The sequence below is a fragment of the Eublepharis macularius genome, chromosome 5 (genome assembly GCF_028583425.1).
Source record: "Eublepharis macularius isolate TG4126 chromosome 5, MPM_Emac_v1.0, whole genome shotgun sequence".
Classification (NCBI taxonomy): domain Eukaryota; kingdom Metazoa; phylum Chordata; class Lepidosauria; order Squamata; family Eublepharidae; genus Eublepharis; species Eublepharis macularius.
In genome coordinates this window covers 143,273,353-143,292,709 of record NC_072794.1, presented here as the reverse complement: position 1 = coordinate 143,292,709, position 19,357 = coordinate 143,273,353, and the positions used below count along the sequence as shown (strand labels likewise).

The 19,357-nt window shown below is 41.7% G+C and overlaps 1 protein-coding gene across 1 annotated transcript; it reads right to left on the bottom strand.

Moving 5' to 3' along the window:
* Positions 1–1,541: 1,541 nt before the first annotated feature.
* On the bottom strand, positions 1,542–17,339 carry MATN4 (matrilin 4). The gene is made up of 10 exons (XM_054980759.1): positions 17,253–17,339; positions 14,671–15,240; positions 12,980–13,102; positions 11,253–11,375; positions 9,068–9,190; positions 8,651–8,773; positions 7,902–8,315; positions 4,572–4,724; positions 3,726–3,828; positions 1,542–2,456 (listed from the first exon to the last, which is right to left on the bottom strand). Exons 1-10 carry the CDS (start codon positions 17,326–17,328, stop codon positions 2,396–2,398), a joined length of 1,869 nt encoding a protein of 622 aa, XP_054836734.1. The 5' UTR covers positions 17,329–17,339; the 3' UTR covers positions 1,542–2,395.
* Between the last annotated feature and the right edge of the window lie 2,018 nt (positions 17,340–19,357).

Genomic DNA, 19,357 nt, shown 5'->3' with positions numbered 1-19,357 from the left:
TATTATACATGGAAAGATAGAGTACTATTGTGATTCACAGGAATATATATATATATATATTTTGCAATGTGCATGATTTTTGTGGACAATACTTGTCAGGAGAAGAATCTGAGGGGTGGGAATAAAGAAGGTGTGTGCGTGGGGGGGGCATCCTTGATTTTTCCTCATGGCCTCAGAATCACTAAACTGCCCCTATCTGGTGGGGGATCTGCCTGGCAGTGTTGGTGTAGTGGCACTTCATGGCCTGCCTCTTTCTCTGCCTTCTGCTAACCCTTGCCAAGCCACGTGGTCCCCACTTGGTCAACAATTTTTTTATCAAGTGTGTCCAGTATTTTTATCTAAATCATCTGGCAATCCTAGCAGGGAGACTGCAGCTGAGAGCTAACAGCTTGTGTGGGGTGGGTAGCAGCTGCCAACTGGCAGCCAGTGCAGGGCAGGTGGGTGCCACAGAGAGCTGGCAGCCTCAATCCCATGCAGGGCAGGCAGGAGCAGCCACAAGCTTGTGGCTCACTCTTCCTACCCCCCCCCTTCCTACCCTGTCAGGCAGATGAGGCCTTTTTCCAGGGCCGTTTTTGCCTCCCAGTTCACCCCAGAAGCAAAGGCTGTAGTCTTGCAACCAAACTGGGAGGAAATGGGAGGCTAGCATAAACCCTGAACTGACAGGTTGAGTGTACTAGTGAACTGCAGTGCAGACAAGCCAGAAAACCTATTTTAGAATACAAGTTGTTTGTCCTTGTGGGAGTGGTGATACTCTAGGGAAATCCGCATATGATCTTTGCAAAAGTCTCCAGTATTCAGAGGGCAGTGCTTCTACCATACAACAGTTTATTTTTTTAAGAGGAATGTCTCTCAGATCAGCTGGATTATCATCAGGAGCTAGGCAGAGCATGCATATTACTCCCATGCTGCAGTCACTCCATTGGCTACCCATCAGTTTTCTGGCTCAATTCAAGGTTTTGGCTATCGTATACAAAGCCCTTCATGGTCCCTCATGGTCTTGGCCTCCTCCCTATGCTCCACCACAGCAGTTTTGCCCATCTGAACAGGGCCCTCCGCAGGCATCACCCTACAAATGTGCAAAATCAGCCACTGGTCATACAAGTGAATTGTCTGTGATGGCCTCCACTATAGAATAGCTTGCCTGATGAGGTCAGGACGGTTCCCACTCTTTTCACAATCTATGCAAAACTGAATTATTCAGGCGGGCTTTTTTACACAGGTAAGAAGTCCTCACTGTAAGAAAAATGCTTTGGTATAGGGACTGTAGACTATTACTGTACACTGTAGCTGTAAGTATGCTCCTACTCGGTAATTTCTGTTTAAATGCTTACACTTTGTTACAGATCTGTTATAGATTCCTGCTTGTTTTCAGATTTCTGCAATCCAAACCTGATTGCATTGTTCATTGGATGTCCCATCTCATTGATCATATTGACTGACACTATGTAGTCCTCCTTAAGTCCTGATGAGAAAGGCATACTATAAATAAATACAATCAGTATCATTTTTCAAGGTCCATACTGGAAAGAGAAGCATTTTAGAAATCTTCAGTGGGTTTATTTGAGATAAAAAATTTACATACAATAAAAAAGATGTTTGTTTTAAAAATACGACTGCCCAGCTTTCAGAAAGAAAGATATATACAAACACACATATATAGAATTTTCTTTAAAAAATTATTTGATAAAAATAAGAGAATAAATGACAAATTCTCCATCAATAGTGTTAAAGTAAGGCCAGAGTTGGGGAGAAAGTTTCCCATCAGAAATTTTGCAGTTCATTTTGGGGGGGGGATTGGGAGCATCTTATTCTAGATATCGTTTAAATTATATTTCCATTTAAAATCCATACTGAATTTATGTAAAACTGAAGCAAAAAAGCTAAAGATGCTGCAGGCACTGCCACTCACAGTGAAGGATAACAAAGGAGAGAGGAGTATTGATCTTCTTCCTAAGAACGTGAGAAGCCTGCTGTTGTCCCTCCTTTCAGGGACCAACACAGAACTGAACAGAAACTCTCTTTTCTAGCAAGGCATTTCTTTCTTTGGTGTTCTTGGATTTGTCATGAAGTTTCAGGACAGAATCCATGAATGTCAACTGTTTCCAACAGCTCTTGAAGATGCTGTAGGCCCCACCCATCTTGATTCTCTAAAATGTCCACTTGTTTGAGCTAAACCCACAGCATAGCCCAACTGCCCGTTTCGGGCAAAGGAGAAGATTATTCCGTCATAAGGCGTTGTTCTGTTTTTTAACCCAGGAAGAAGGGAGAGGTTTCCCTTCCCCCACTGGATCCTGCGAAATAAGAACAGACAGCCATTTACAACAGGTCTAGGAATGCCAACAATGAGCTACATGACATGTCTGAGCTCCAAATCTTGAGAGGATGTCTGTCGTGATCACTTTTTGCCAGCAATCTGGTTTTCCAGCTGCTCAAGTCTGGTAGTCATCTGAGAGAGTAGATTCATTAAGGAAATCAATATTATCAAACATTTACTGCACATGGAAAGGGAACTGAAAGCCACAGCTTTAGATAAGTGCCAGCACAATGGAATATAGGGAAAATGGTACTTGGATGATTAACAAGCACATTGTCGTTCATCTGACAAATATCTTCTGGTGATCCCTGGCCCCAAGGATGTTCACCTAGCTTGGAACAGGGCCAGGGCCTGTCTCTCTGTCGAGACTAGGGCCATGCGGGGACTTCTTACAGTTCCGCTAGGGCTGTAGGAGGTGTTCCACCAGGCCGATGGTTGTGGCAGAGTCATGGACGAAGTGCCTGGTTGGCCTCTCTGCTGTGGCCTTTGGTCCACCTGTTTAGTTAAGATACTTTTGCCATCTGCCTGCCCTACCCCTATGATTATTGAAGGGGTGGTATTGTCTGTCAACATCAAAATGCCACCTCTTGGTTGTGTGGTTTTTAACTTTTATACTGTGTTTGTTTATTTTACTCTTACTATTGGGTATTGGGTATTGTCATTTTAATATTATTGTAATATTATTACTGTTGTGACTCGCTTTGAGCCCACTGTGGGGAGGGCGGGTAAGAAATCTAATATATTAAATTAAATTAACAACATCTTCCCTTTCTCTGGAGAAACCTACTTTCTGTGGAACTTTGACCCTTTTATCATGCTTCCTTTGGTACCAGTTGAAGATTTCCTTCAGACTTACAAATTAGGGCCTCTTCTTGTATTAAGTTTACCACAAGGGAGCCACTGAAGCATAGCTCCTTTTAATGCTGTTAAAAAAAATCTCTTAATTCCTCTTTACCCAATTTCTTCCTGAAGAAGAACAATATTTTTCTTCTCCTCTTTTAGGAATACGGAGTCTCATTCAAATCAATTCCTTTTTGATCAAAAGAGAAATCAGAGGAGGGGAAGGAAGGGAGGCTGTTCACAATTTCACTCTGCAGATACTCAAGTGGCAGGCATTGTCTTCCCAAACTTTCCTGTCTGCCTGTTAGAGCACCACCCTGTGGTGTGTAAAATCAAAAACACTTGCTCTGCTTGGATGCAACTCAGCCCAAGCTTCGTACACTTCTAATTGTCCGATTCTGAACAGTTCACCACACATTTGGCTTTTTTACGTCCAATCCTTCGTGTCATATCCCCAGGCTTCTCAAAATAAAAAATCCAAATCCAAACAAACATGAATCTTAGAAACATTCCTGTTTAGTCAGACTCCTGCATTCCATGTTTTATGCAGGTTACATCAAAAAGGATATGTTTTTCAGTGAGGTCTTCCAAGATTGCAAGAGTGTTTGACTGGAACTGTACAAGGGCCTCACATTCACATGGGTTACGGAATTCAGTTTCCCCTTTGCCTTCCTCTGAAATATCATAAAAGTCCATTACAAAGATGAGCAATAGTCCTCCATCATTTCCCAACATCATTAGAGGACCATGACTCCATGGAAAACCTTCTCTGAGCTGATATGAGGCAAACTTTTCTTTGCAGTTCACCTCTGTGCAGTGCCTACAAAGAGTCAAACTAATTCAAGATCAGCCTATATTGGAAGATCGTTAGCTCTCCATGGGAAACACTTTCTAAATATCTAAATAAATAAAATAAGAATCTAGATATTTGCCTGAGTAGGTAGACATGAGCTCAATCAGATTCAATATTCAATTTTAAAAAGATAGAGAAAACTGGAGAAGAAAGGCGGGTAGAAGCCAAAATTAGAAAATACTGCAAAAATGTTGATTCACATAATGGTCCATATAATAAGGCAACGTTTATGTTCTGCCATGTCTTATAAGAAGGAGACATTATATATGCTCAATTAGTTACTAAGTAAGTTCCCTGAACAGGATATGCAAAATGCATGGGCAGTTTTCTATTGCACCTTACTGACTTTGCCTTCTATATCTTTTTCATAGTGATAAAGGACACCACAGTAATATTAGCATCTTCTTGTAGGAGGATACCAAGTTTAGAGCTAAAAAATCTGGACGTGGGCAGCTTAAGTGTTAAGAGTATTAAGTACAGACTAAACAACTTATACATGAAGGGATTTGTTAGAACACTTTGTGCAATCTTGAAACACAAGCCCAGAACCTGCCATTCACTTACCAGGACAAATGTTGAGTTTTAGATTGTCAACAATATGAGTCATAGTGTTGAAATCTGCCGAATATGAGAAGTGCTGATCCACTGGCTCAGAGGCAATTGCTCTCAGTTCACTCTCAACAGCTTTGCCAACACCAACGGCAAACATGACAATTCCTGCAGAGCCAGCAAGACACAATAAACCAAAATTTAGATTTCTGCAGAATGGGGGAGTCTAGTCAGCAATGCTGTTTGGACTTTTGTAGCATTCCAATATTCTGAATGGTATTCACACACTTTGGGAGGGAAGGCAGCATGGTATAGCCTGAACTTGTCTGATCTCAGAAGCTAAGCAGGGTGGGATGGAGGACCACCAAGGAAGACTCTAGAGAGGAAAGCAATGGCAACCACCCTCTGCTTCTCACTTGCCTTGAAAGCCCCTTGCTAGGGTCATCGTAAGTCAGTTGCAAACTTGATGGCACATACAGACAGACATATTCATATATATTGCAGGATGATCCTGACAGCAAAGCTTGAAATATAGGTAGCAATCACAAAAACGTCAATGAAGGCTCTAGGAATCATTCTGGTGCTCCTAAATGCTGGTTTAGGAGAATCCATCCTGAATTGGAACATCTAAGCCCCTAATTTTTAACAGAAGTCAAATTTTGATTCAAACAAGAACTAAGAGCCAACAATATTGGCTCTACCATAACCATAGCCCTTTACCTCCTTCCTCAATATGAATAGGAACAGATGTATAGATGGAATTCCCCCTCAGTTAACTACTCTCTCATAAAGGATCTCCCGGTATACAGTTCAGCAGTCAAACTGCTATAGAAGTGCGCTCAGTCACTTTCCCATGTACAACTTCTTGGCAGGACTGAGGTTAGGAAAAAACAGTTCTGGCTGAGCACAGTAGAGATTGCCTACAATAGCAGGCAGACCCACTAACATACATTTCTTAGGCAATTTCTCAACTTTTTAAAAACCTATTTTTAAAAAAAAAATGTTGAGAAGGGTATGATGGTGTATAATGTCTAAATGCATATCTAGCACATTAACAATTAAAAAAAGGTGAATGGCCTGCCTGAAATACAAGAGTAGGAGAAAGACTGACTAGTGAATTGGTATTCAACTTGCTAGCCTGCACATTCATCACCTGTGTAGCAAAGATGTGGAGGGAGCAGTAGTGAGCGTGGTTTGATATGCATTTGTCTGTACCCAAAGTCTCTGAATAGAGCCCCCAAGTACCTATTCTTAATCTAGGCAATTAATTGGAATGATACAAGAGAAGAGATTGCTGTAGAACGGACAATGCATGATAAAGCAACATCTCCCCTTTGATCTGGTCCATTTTTCATATCACACCTTACAAACTGGACCTTACCTACTTATTCAGGTGTGATATGAAAGATCATCCAGTTTGATCTGGATCCAGATGATTGAATAACAAAAGAACACAGTTTAGCTGATAATTAAGCAAGAAATTCCAAAGATTACACTGGCAAAGGATTATCCCCTCCTCCTTTCTTTGTTTCATATTTAACTGAAAAACACAAGCTGCTTCTATTTTTCTGGGATGAGATCATAAAGGCTGCTTTTACCATCATGTATCCTCATCTCTAGGAGTTCCATAACTGGCTAGAAAGCAGCATAGTGGCCTCATATTTTTCTAGGCACTGTAATCTGAGAGTCTATGCATTTTCCCTCTGGTAATAACAGGAGGAAACCAGAGAATTCACTAATTAGCCATACATTCCTGACACTGTCCAGAAACACTGAGATGGCTCATTGGGCTGGCATGCTCTAGCTAATTTTTGCTTCACTTGCCAACAATGGAGGCGTTCTGGACAGTCAACATCCTTTAAGGCAGACACTAACCCTCTTTAAATAACATCCACTGATTTCAATGTACATGGAGAGGGATTAGGCATAAACACACTGCATACACTGGCTCTGGTCCTGCATAATGCACTACTGTCAGGTTGTGAGTATGCCCTCTATGCAAGGAAAAACTAGAGATGCTTAAACTCCAGCTGTTCACTCATTGCAAACAGGGAGATAATTTTTCACGAGTCACATGTCAGTTTGAGACTGTTTGTTATGTGACTTTTCACATAATCTAGCAGCACAACTGGCAGTGTTTCACACATGCACGTGCTCATACCGCCTGATGAGGTTTCTAGTTTCCTTCTCCCTCACAGATCTGTTATCACTGCACATGAATAAACAGTGAGCAAATCAATCAACCAGAGATTATAAACACTATTTAAAAAAAAGAAAGTTTAACCATTTGCTACTTGTTTAAGACCATGTTATAGGGGTTATTTTTCCACAGACACATAGGAAGTATATTCCCGCTGCTGTGTCATTTAACACCTGATCCAACCATCCATGACCCTGGGGGAGAGCTGATTTCACCTACTGTGCAGATGCAAAATCACCTGCAAGGCACAGAAACAAAACTCTACCACCACAAGGAAACAAAATTCCACTACCACAATTACTGTGTAGCCACAAAGACATCCAATAGCTGCTCAGCCCGAACAGTGGTGAGCCGAACAGATCTGAGGCTTGGTTCATAAGTGATTATGGCTGCCAAACATGGAATGTTCATTTGCTGAATCTGCTTGCTACAAATTTCACAGCAAATGTCACAGCTTTCAGGTGTGGACTTCGTATGTCCTTGAATAAGCTGACACTGATTGTACTTCCCTAAAAGATGTAATTCCAAGGAGGAGCTGTTTGGAGAAATGGAACTGGTCACAAGCATATATCAGAGAAATGCCCTATTCACGTTTGAGACTAAACAGATTGGGTGGGGAGTTCCATTCAAGCCACTCTAAAGGTATTTTTTTCAAGTCTGATATGATTTCTGAGGGCAACAATTGGCAAATAATTTAGTTAGATCGTTGAGCGTTGGGCCATTGCAGCATTTAAAGTACTTAGCTTTAATTCTGGCTGGATGACTATGCTTTCATTAGCATGAACAGTCTCTACATTAATATTTTTAAATGCTTGAGTTGTGCTAATAAGTTTTTTTAAAATCTGCATTTATACCAGGCTTGTAAATAGTCACTGGCCTAATCATCTTTGGCAAGTAAAAATTACCTCCACATCAAGCAGAGAGCTTTTAACAACAATTGGTTCATTTATCCCCCCTCCCCCCATTTGCCACAAATGGCTTACAAAGATGCATGTGGGGCTGACAAGCTAATAACCTTTGTGGCCTAGTTTGCAAGGGAAATGGCAGAGATCAGCCACTGGCTGAGGTGCAGAGTCATGGATAAGGCTCCGCAATATGCACATATATTCACTCCCTGCTCCTCCAATCTTTCTATGAATCCTCACCTGATTCCTTTGCTCTTTTGGCCCACTCGGTGATATCATCTTGAGAGCGTCCATCAGTGAAGACCAGGCCAATCCTGGGGATGTTCTGGGAGAGAGGTCTAGCCCCTTCTGCATCAGAGAAGCTGTGCTCCAACATGTGCTTGAGGGCGAGCCCAGTCATGGTTCCCTTCTCCATGTACTGTACTCTCTGCACTGCCTTCTTGACATCTTCTGCAGTTGTGTATTTGTTGAGTGGGAATTCAGTGCGCACACGGCTGGAGTACTGGACCAGCCCCACTCGAGTGCCATGAGAGGAGACATCCAGGAAGTCCACGATCTGATTCACAAACTGCTTCACTAGCTCAAAGTTCTGAGGCCGGACACTCTTGGAACCATCGATTACCAGCACCAAATCAACATGCCCAGTTTTGCACTCTATAAGCCAAGGAGAAAGAAGAGGTGAATGGGGATAGCATTGGCCTTGCCTCCAAAGCAAAGCATAGACGGACATGGTGAAGAACAGGACAACAGCATCAAATTCTCAAGTGGTATTGCCTAGCTTTGAGAATCTCTGCTCCACAAGTCTGAAAATTGTCTCCCAAATCCTCCCTCCTCTTCCTCAGATATTGGTGATAGCAGGTCAAAATGATTTCCAGATATCAGGGATATAGGCAGGGTTTCATGAGATGCTTTGACTGACAACAGTTTGGGGTTCATTACAAAGCCATGTTCCTGGGCATTCTATAATACGCACATCCTTTGATACTCACTGTTACATGTCTTCTTATCTGCCTGGAGCCGTTGACCCTCTGGGCAAACACAGTGGTAAGAGCCTGCGGTACTGACACATTTAAACTCACATCCATGCTCAATGGTATTGCAGAGGTCACTGGCTGAAACACAAATCACATATGTAGTCTCACCAACCCTACAGAGCACATCATGTTGAAGGGGGTAGCCCACTGAGCATGCAGGGGGAGAGCCCCTATAAAACAATAATGCAAGAGCCGAAAGCTATGGGGTTGATGAGTGGGGTGAGCAGGTGAGGTCTAGTGTACAATGAAACTCAACTACACTCTTGTTTTGATCTAGCAAGCCTAGCTGTTACTCAGCATCAGAATTCTGGCCCATCAGTTTTTTCTTTGTCACTGCTGCATATGTGTCACTTTGTCACAGCTGTCACTTACCCTGACACGCCTTGCCATCAGACTGGAGAGTGTAGCCATCACGACAGCGGCAATAGAACCCATTCAGGATGCTGACACATTCATGCTGGCAACTGTGGTTACCAAAGTTGCAGTAATTGATCACTGAGAAAGCAAGAGACCCAAAAACAATGCTGTTAAGGTCACGTTTGAAAAAAGATTATCGCACCTCATGGGTAACCGTTCACTAACACAGTGTAGCCTAAGCACAAGCTTTTTCCAGGACCTTTTGCCCTTCCCTCCAATAACACATTTCCTTTTTTCTTAGATCCCGATTTTTGTAAGCAGCAAGCATAAATTGTGAATGATACTTTTAAAATGTTTTGCTCTAATATGAAACCTACCTTTTTGCTATTCTGTACACTAACATGCTGTGAACATTTTATGCCAAGAATTCAAGGTAGATTCAATTATGGCCATGAGTCTGTTGCCCTGTATCCTACCACTACATTTGATAGTCCTCCAGTTTAGGCTGACATCCTCTCAGACTTGTTTGTTCCTTTTTCCTAATCTCATTGTCTAGCTTCTGTTACAGTGGCCTTATATAGCCTTCTGTCAGGATTACAACTACATCCGTCCTGATCAAGCCTGAGGCAGTAGAGTTGCTCTCAACTGAGTGCCTCCCCAAGCCCACTCTCAGCAATGGCTCAGATAAGTTTATTTTATTTATGTCTTCCAGCTAGTAGGGATGTTTTATCCCTTTAAAGGCAGTCTCAGGCCTTTTCCTTAGGGTCAGAGCCCTTTCCGTGATTTGTAGCTCTGCCTCACCTAAGCTAGCTCCAATTAGCTGCAAGCATCTTTGGCCCAACTTTCCCTCACCTACTCAGGATTGTTACGTTAGCAACCTCCAGCTAGCAGAACCTGGGTTGTTGTGAGAGGGGAAAAAACAGAGGAGGAGAAAACTATGTATATCGCTCTGATCTCTAGGAGGATGGGTAAAATCAACAGATACCTAGAAAGATACTATGCAGATTCTTTCAGGGATGGTTTCCTATCTCCATCTCAAGATTATCACATCAGAGTTTTGGTCAGGGGATGGGAGAAAAATATCTCTGTTATTGAATGATTTGGGTTGCCTGGTGCTTCCACACACAGTGATTCACAATGCAGCAGGTGCATGTTTGCACCTCTTAAATTTTCTCATATACTGGATTCCATGCCCTCAAAAGGTGCACTATTTATATATTGTGATAATTTTTATGCTGCACTTCTAGGCAGCTTACAATATAAAACACAATGGAAACATAAAACATCCTAAGAGTTATTAAAACCCCACATAAGTCTGTTCTTGTCCTGTTAATAGATTTTACATCCAGAAACAAGTATGTCTTGCTGATTCTCGCTGTACACCAAAGTTCTGGTATGTCCTGTGTCACTCGTTTCTAGATGCCTGTTGCCAAGTTTACCCATTTCCCCATTTCAAGGACCTAAAACATCTGAAGACATGAAGTTCCTGTTTGAAGGAAATCAGGCTTTTAGCAACTATACCACACCAACCAGCACCACAATTCAAAAGTGCATGTGAATTTTCCTTACTTTCAGGACTGGGGCTGAATTTAGACAAACTGTTCCTATTGCCAAATGACACACTGTCCCTTTTCACCAATCCCTCAAAGAAAGAGTTCTGTAACATGCCATTTTGTTATTATTTGTTGGATTGTCTGGCATGTATTCTCTCATTAATCCATTTGGTTTCATATCTGCTGTTAAATTTAATTTTTGCATTTTATAACTTCTGATCAGTTGCACTGTTGTTTCTTTTTAAATGATTGCTGCTGCTTTTATGGGTTTTGATTGTTTTGGTGATTATTGTGCCATTTTACCTTGTGCATTGCCTTGACAGTCCTGTTGCTGACAGGTTGTATGATATCAACCTTAATAAATTAGTAAGTAAATAAATGATCCTTAATATCTATTCTTGAGATGATGTGGATAACTGGCTCTCTCTGGAAACTCGTGTTGGTCTTTAAGGTGCTACTGAACTCATTGGAACTGGTGCTCGAATGTAATGGCTGAAAGCAATGGAAAGAAATAATGCAAAGAGAGGGACTTCTAATATGATTAAAAGTGATTCTACCTGTGCATTCTCAGTAGTGGCTGACCCCATGGAACAAAGATAAACCGGACAACCAGTGCAGAAATTAGAAAACAGGCTGAAGTAACTTACTGGTACATGTCTTTTTGTCCTGGTTGAGGTAGTAGCCTGTCCGGCAGCGACAGGTGTAAGAGCCGAGAGAACTGACACACAGATGCTCACAGCCGTGTCTCCCATCAGCACAGGCATCAATGACTACAGGGGGGAAAATCATGTAGTATGAGCCTCAAACCAAGGCAACAAGGTAAGTCTTGTATAACTTATTCCTGCCATTACATATAAGGAACTCAGGCGCAGATATTCGTACTTGATAGAAAGCCAAAGTCTGGCTCAGTTCTCTGACAAGTTTACCTGTATAAATCAGGTGCTCTCCAATGCTACTTCACATAGCTGTACACTTACAAGGGTGTGCCTAAACAACCCATAATATATGAAGAAAAGACCCTTAACTGTGTCCTATATTTTGGCAGGGAGTGAAGAAGGAAAGCCTGAAACATCATGACAGGGCTTCGCACCTAGGGTTTCAGTTTAGGCTTTTTTGGTGTGTTTTGTTCACCTGGATATGCACTTCCATTTCTGGGCCTCCTTTGGCACAGGGATATCTGCACAGCATGATCTAGAATGGTCCGTACTGTTTTTGTTACCAGCAGTAGTTCTACATGGGCCAAAATTATATAACAAAATTACATAATACTACATTGTTGATTCTTGGGTGTCGTTCCCCACTCTGCAACATAAACGTAGTAAACTTGAAGCCAATCTATGTGCAATTTTATTGTAAATTAGGCTCAGGAACAATGATCATTATTGTTTGTGCATGCCAGATTCATGGCTGACTGACTGTATGATTTTAAGTGTGTGTGTGTGTTTCTTTAAATGCTTTGTGTGTTACAGAAGAATGGGGTTTGAAAAAGCGGGATGAGTGAGTGAGATGATTGGTTGATGACTGAGAGTATAGGCGGAGTTGAGAGGTGTGAGTGGAGTGAAATCTGATTGGATAGTAGCAGTGCTCTAGGGGCAGAGTAAACTGTAGGCTTTTTTAGTTACTGAGCAGAGGAAAAAGTATTCAGTCTGGGCAAAGCAGGCAACCTGTGTGGAAACCTGAAAAGATTCTCATTCTAGTTCAGTCAGGCAATCCGTGTGAAGCCTGAACTGTGTGTTTCTGAGAGAAAGTATTCAGTCTGTCTGAGTAAGGCAAACTGTGTGTGCACCTGAAAGAGAAAGTCTGTGTATATCTGAGTGAAAGATTAATCTATCTGGTTTGTGCAAGCTATGTAGAAAGGCTTGAATGAATCTAAGTCTGTGTGGGGTTTATTCTCTTAAAAAAGACCTGTGTGGAAAATTACTTTGTGTGACTGAGCCTATGTAAAGAAACTTTAAGAACATATAACTATCTTTGAAACCATCAAGCTTAAGAAATAGTGTGAAACCAATATGCTTCAATATGCTTCATGCCCAGAGCCCCTGGGATGGGCGGTATATAAATTGAATAAATAAATAAATAAATAAATGTAATAATAAAAGTTTATTGGGGGGGGGGGGTTCCCCACCCCAGAGTATATGTGATTTCTATATATCCCAGTTGTGTCTTCAGGGCCACATAGTCCCATGAAGAAGCCTAACTCCTGGGCACATTATTCAGGGAAAAATTAAATTAACTAGTTTAATTCCTGGTGGCAGCATTATCTACCCAGAGGATGTAAGAACAAGAGGATTTAAGGCACAAAATCTAACTACATGATAGAAAGGGAGTTGTGACACTGACACTATCCTTTAAGTTAGGAAATTGGTATACTTACTGGAGCATGTCTTTCCATCAGCATTGAGTTTGTATCCTGAGTTGCACTGACAATAAAAAGAGCTAGGGATGCTGACACAAGTATGTTGGCAGCCATGGTCCAATTCCGTGCACATATCAACACCTGCAAGATGCAAGTTGGCAACTGTAAACAGGAATTCATCAGCGCGATACACGAAAACAGATTATCAGAGTAAATAAAAGTGTAACATTTTTAGAACACTGAGATCAATTTGTGAGTGAGACCAAAAGTGTCTCTTTTGCTCAGTACTGCCTCTTTTCCACAGTCAAGCACTAAAAAAAAATTGCTTCTCCAAACTGAGAGCATAAGCTAGCTAAGTCCAGTGCAGATTGGCTAGTACCCATAAAGTGACCAAGAAATCTTACCTCCTGTCCCTAGAGCAGTTGATCCACCATTAGAAACAAAATTAAAATATTTAATAAAGTTACAACAAACAGATATGTAGAGACGACACAAAAATGTTTTAAAAGGTAGGCATTGCCAGAAGCAAAGGAAAAAGTAAATACATAAATAAATAACCATACATTAAGTTAAATCTCACAAAGGATTTCCATAGATGGAAAGGAGAATGATTTTCATCAACTGCTCCTTCCTGTGCACACCTCTGGTACCCCCCCCCCCACACTGTTCCCTAGGAGTAGCATTTTGAGTTTTAGTGGTGGGGGATGAGGAAGTTACATGCTTCATGGATATATGTTTTTTTGAAATGCGGGTATTAAGTAATTCTCATATTTGTTTGTAAATTATTCAGCTTATGCACAACTGGACCCTGGTTTAAACTGCAAAGCGAGCATGCAAAAAGGGAATGGGGCAGACATTGACCCCTTAAATAGGTTTCTTGCATGCAACCCTGATGTTACATGTGAAGGCACATCATTCCAGGTTTTCCAGTCTCCTCATCTTCAGGTTGCAGCAATTTCTGCCCCTTTTGCTTGTTTATGAGAAGGCCATTCTGGCACCCTCTCCCTCAACTGAAATTCAGGTGCCAGAATTCAAGTAGATTATGTATGTGTGCATCATCAAGTTGCAAACAATTTATGGCGACCCCAGCAAGGGGTTTTCAAGGCAAGTGAGGAGCAGAGAGGCCTGCCACTGCCTTTCTCTGCAGAGCAACCCAATTTTCCTTGGTGGTCTCCCATTTAAGCATTAGCTTAGCTTCGAGATCTGATGAAATTGGGCTATACCATGTCAGGCCACCACCCTTTAATAAAGACAATACTAATATATTAGCATTTATATAGTAACTTTAAGTTTTCAAAGGTCTTCAAATACATGGACTAGTAGGAACAGAATGGATAATGCAAGTATCACAACACAAGATTAGTAATGGCCGCACCAAAAGACAGCAGCTCCTCTGGCACGTACTTCCCATTCCAGTTCCTACTTAACACTGGGCAAGCTGCATAAAACTAGAGGACACTGTCTAGACATCATTTTAATGAAATGATGTCTTAGGAGGAAATATGTAATAATGGAAATGAAAATATGATCAAGCAAGTGGAAAAGAAAAACAGGAAATGATTTTTTAAAAAATTAGAGAAGAGACTGTGCAAGAAAAGAGCAGGAACAGATAGTGATGTTGGTCTCCCCCTTATGTCGTTCCATCTTTCTCTGCACAATCTGATCTTATATTGGAAGTCCACTGAAATGTCTGAGCAGGCAACACTCACCACACAACTTATCTTGGAACTGCTTGCCAAATTGTTGAATGAGGTCAAAAGACTCCACCAAGAACACATGCTCCTCCAGTGGGGGAGAGGCCATGGCTCGCAAGGAGTTCATGTCTGCCCGCTGCACACCCACGGCATAGATTTCAATGCCAGCTGCTCGGGCCTGAGCAGCCACATCTGTTACGCGGTCTTGGGGCCGCCCATCTGTTACAATCACAGCCACACGAGGGATCTTCTTGTGCAGTGGCCGTGCTCCCTCCTGTGTGGTAAAGGCCACGTTCATGGCATACTGGATGGCCAGCCCCGTCATGGTGCCTTGGGCCAACGGGACAATACTGTTGATGGCTTTCTCCATATCAGCCCGGCTGAAGAAAGACTTGAGGGAGAAGACGTTCTGAACCTGGCTAGAATACTGGATCACTCCAACTCTTGTGGCATTGAACCCTATCTCCAGGTTGTGAATGATGTCAATCATGAAGCGCCGCATAGTTTCGAATTCAAAGGGACGAACACTGCGTGAGCTGTCAATCACAAAGACAATGTCCAGTGGGCCTGTCTTACACTTTGCTCCTGGAAGAGGAAGATGTAAAGACCTGGTTTAATCATTTTTAATCCTGGGTCAAGTCCCTGGCTCTTTTCACTCGTGAACAAGTCAGTGTGGTAGTCGGGCAACTTCAGAGATTCCTGAACAAAACAAGTTGTTTGCATCTTTCCCAACCTGGTTTCAGGCCCAGTTACAGGACTTGGTCCCCCTGGTGGATGACCTGTGCTGGGAGATGGACAGGGGGGTGGGGCATGACTCTATTAATTCTCCTAGACCTCCTGGCAGTTTTTGATATCATTAGTCATGATATCCTTCTGGGCTGCCTTTCAGCATTGGGACTGGGAGGCACCATTTTGCTGTGGCCTACTGTTGGATAAACAAATGGCTGTGGTATTTTTTTTGCCAGCTTTAGCTGTTCCTGGACAGTAAAGATCTTGTCACTGTAGTGCATACCCTGGTAACATCTAGATTAGATTATTACAATCTGCTCTACATGCGTTTGCCTTTAAAACTGTCTTGAAGCTACAGCTGGGACAGGATTGCTGCTCTCAGCATGTTGACTGAAGTAGGTCATAGGGATCATATCACTCCTGTCTTTTCCCATCTACCCTAGCTCCCTATTTGCTTCCGGGCCCAATTCAAGGTGTTAGTATTGACCTTTAAAGCCCTATGTGACTTGAGACCAACATACCATAAAAACCACCTACTTCCATATTTTATTTGTTTATTTATAGTCCACCTTTCTCACTGAGACCCAAGGCAGATTACGCAGTGCAAGTCATTAAGATCAACAGCGAGGACATTCACTGAACAAATACAACTGTGTGTGGATTATAAAAATCTGAAAAACAGCATAAATCTGAACATAGAGATGAAACATTGCTGAAACAAAGCATAAGGAATTAAACAAGACATCTTTGAAGCAGAAACTACCAAGTACATATCTATGTCAATCGGAAGTACCAGAAAAGTCTGCAGTCTCAGTTTATTTACCAAGGCATCTCTCTGAGCCATTTCTTACAAGACAGCACTATTATATGAGTAAAAACTGTATTTATGTGCAATAATTAACACACATCCAATTTAACCAGTATGTATTAAGGATGTGAAATCCAGCTTTCATATACCAGTTAAATACCAGGATTTATGCTGATGTGGCATAATCTGACTATGCTGGTCAAATTAGACAATCTCAGATCAGATCCAGGAAGCCAGATACTGACTGGCCAGATTAGCAGGCTATACAACAAACAAAGAAGCTTTCCCAGACAATCAGACTGGACCAAAGGTGTAAATCCACAACTGAGAGTGAATATAAAGAACAATAATAAAATACCAAAGATATTTAAAAAATTTTAAATTAATGAGCGCAAAGTGCTTCGTGCTATTTCACATAAATACAATGTAGTATTGTATGTTTTCCCTACAAGGACCATGGATTCTCATTCCACCTCCACCCCCAAGTTCTAAAACAGTCCTTCAAGCTGCCACCATCCTCCTTTTAAACTTGGGGGCTTGTCCTCCCGCTTGCTTAAATTTGGGGTTCTCTGGTTTGACTGGTTTCCTTGCTGTAGTTTTGTGCTGTTGGGCTTTGTTGGATCAGCTTGCATTGGGAGTTGGACTTACACTGAGACTGGCTTTTGGCCAGCAGTTGCCTTTGTTTAAGGTTTTTCTTTCTCTGGAAAGCCTTAGAAATGTTTTCCCCATAGGAAACAATGGAGAGTGGCTGAGGACACCTTGTTCAGGGAACCACAGAATCTTCCTGAAATTTGGGGGCGGGGTCTATAGTCAACCGGTAGATTCCCAGCAAATTTGGTGGTGTTTGCTTGAAAAATGCCCCAGCTTCCTGGTTAGTTTTCCCCATAGGGAATAATGGCTGGATAAATTTGGGGTTCTCTCATCTTATTTAACCGGATTAGAGAATCTGACCTGGATTTTTATGGTATTCCTGATACCTGGATTCAGATCAAACCAAAAAAAATGTTTGTTACACACCCCTAGTATATATTGACATGCAAAGCTTTGGCTGGTAACTTACCTAAAAGTTTTGGTCTAGCTTCTAATGTGGTAAAGACCAGCAAAAGAAAAACAGCAACCTGTAGCAGCTTCATCATTCAATTCCAAGTTGACAAACTCCCAGGTGTCTAGAGATTTCCTGAATAAAGAAATACCACCTGGTGAGATTCTGCAACATTTAACAAGGCAAAGGCATGTGCGCAGCATAAGTCTGTTGGACCATGTCACTAAAGTGTACAGATCTCTCTGTTTCCTACACATGTATAAAATGTGGCTGATCCAAACAGATAAGCAATTACTAACATTAATAACATAGTCTTAATCAAACACCAAATGGTAAGACTTTTTAAAAACACATTGTTTATAAATCGCTGATTGTGACTGGTTTGTTCACTTTTTATTTAAGAAACTCACAATGAAATGGCACACAGTGATGCCAGATCTATATGGGAAGGAAACTACAGCTCCCATCAGGCTATGAACGAATCAGCGTCCTTGTGATGCTGTTTGGTTACACTGCACTGTACTGTTTGAATATGCAGAAAGTAATCCACTGAACTAGCTCAAGTTTGTGAGCTCAAGATGCTCATGAACTGCCAAAGTGCTTGATGAAATATTGGCTCCTTGCTTACAACAAGCAAGCAGAACATGAGCTGAATTGGTAAGTGCTTGAGCATCACTATTTATCACATCTTTGGGAACAGGATTGTAAGCCTAGTGTGGGCAATGAATGGGATCCTCTTTGGGGCAGGGAGTAATGTTACTTCCAGTTTGTACCCACAAGTTAACATCATGGTGCTCTAGTAGGGATGCCAGGCTGAGCCTGGCAACTAACAGGAGGGCCGGGGGCCAGGGACATGGTGGGAGGGGGCTGACATGACTGTAATGACATCACTTCCAGGGAAAACTTGGAAGTGACAGTGGTAGCTGTAAGAATGACCTGAAACTCTATGGTTCAACCATACAACTCTACCATAGAGTTTCTATGATTTTCAGAGCTACCACCATTTCATCCACGTTTTCCCCAAAAGGGCATCATCTTGCTTACAATGCCAGTGAATGGTGGGCAAATGGGAGCTCAGGATGGAAAATCCCCTGCCCCAATCAAGAGGGATTTTTTTTGGACAGGTTCTAGGAATTTGCTCATCTCTATGGTTTGTACCACGGGCGGTTCATGTATAGTATTTGAATCCTTTCAGAAACACAATGATATATCTCCAACTTTTCAGCAACTTTATAAATTCCAGTACTTGGAAACCAAATTTACTACACAAACTACTTTTAATACAAGAGCACTTCCCCCTCATTTTGTAGTTTAGCAGTATTACTGCAGCTTCATTGTATTAAATTTCTCAATAATATAGAACAGAAAAAGTGTGGTCTGGCATTCAGATTTGGAGTGGAGCTTGAGCTGAGAGTTGGACAAACCTGATTTCCGCATACAAATCAGGAATAATTTATTGCAGTAAGGCATCCTTGCTTCACCAAGCTGCTTGTGGCTAGAAGCTCTTCATGGAAAGTCCAACTAACAACCATGTATTCACAATGTTATTTATTTTATGGAAGGAAGTTGATGTTGCAGTTGGTGTAGTGGAATGGCTATGCAATTGAGCAGTGACCTGGGAGGTCCTCTGCTCAAACCTCTCTTCTGCCAGGAAGTCACTAGGTAGTCTTAGGCAAGTCACACTCTGTCAGCCTCCCCATCCGCAATGTGGTGATAATAATAATCACACAGAATCTCTCTACATGAGACATCTTACACAAGAATGCTTAAGTGTAGACAGAGCCTTGGGGAAGGCAAAGATGAAATTAACAAACCCTCTGAAGAGCAATCTTTGCCTGCTCTGTAAAGAAGTGAAATTGACACAGCCTTCGGCTCTGTCTTTTTAAACTACTCTTCCCGGCTAGCATTGCATCTCCCTACACTTGAGCGTTCTCGTATACGATGTCTCGTGTACAGAGACTCATAGTTTCAGGAGTATTTCAATAAGATTCTGGCCTGTATCCAATCACACTTCAAGGGTATATTTCTTGTTTGAACACAACTAATTTTGTACACAACTATTATGCTAGAATATGTCTGATGACAATTCATGTTTTCCACTCTTCATTGTTTTCAACATAACA

What these genes read in the sequence shown, in the direction of transcription:
- MATN4 (XM_054980759.1), bottom strand. Translation starts at nt 17,328, where the DNA reads ATGATGAAGCTGCTACAGGTTGCTGTTTTTCTTTTGCTGGTCTTTACC. An exon ending in CAAAAGAGCAAAGGAATCAG is followed by an intron (nt 4,725 to 7,901) that starts GTGAGGATTCAT and finishes CTGGCTCTGCAG; the next exon opens with GAATTGTCATGTTTGCCGTT. An exon ending in TTGGAAGACCTCACTGAAAA is followed by an intron (nt 2,457 to 3,725) that starts ACATATCCTTTT and finishes CTTAATGAATCT; the next exon opens with ACTCTCTCAGATGACTACCA.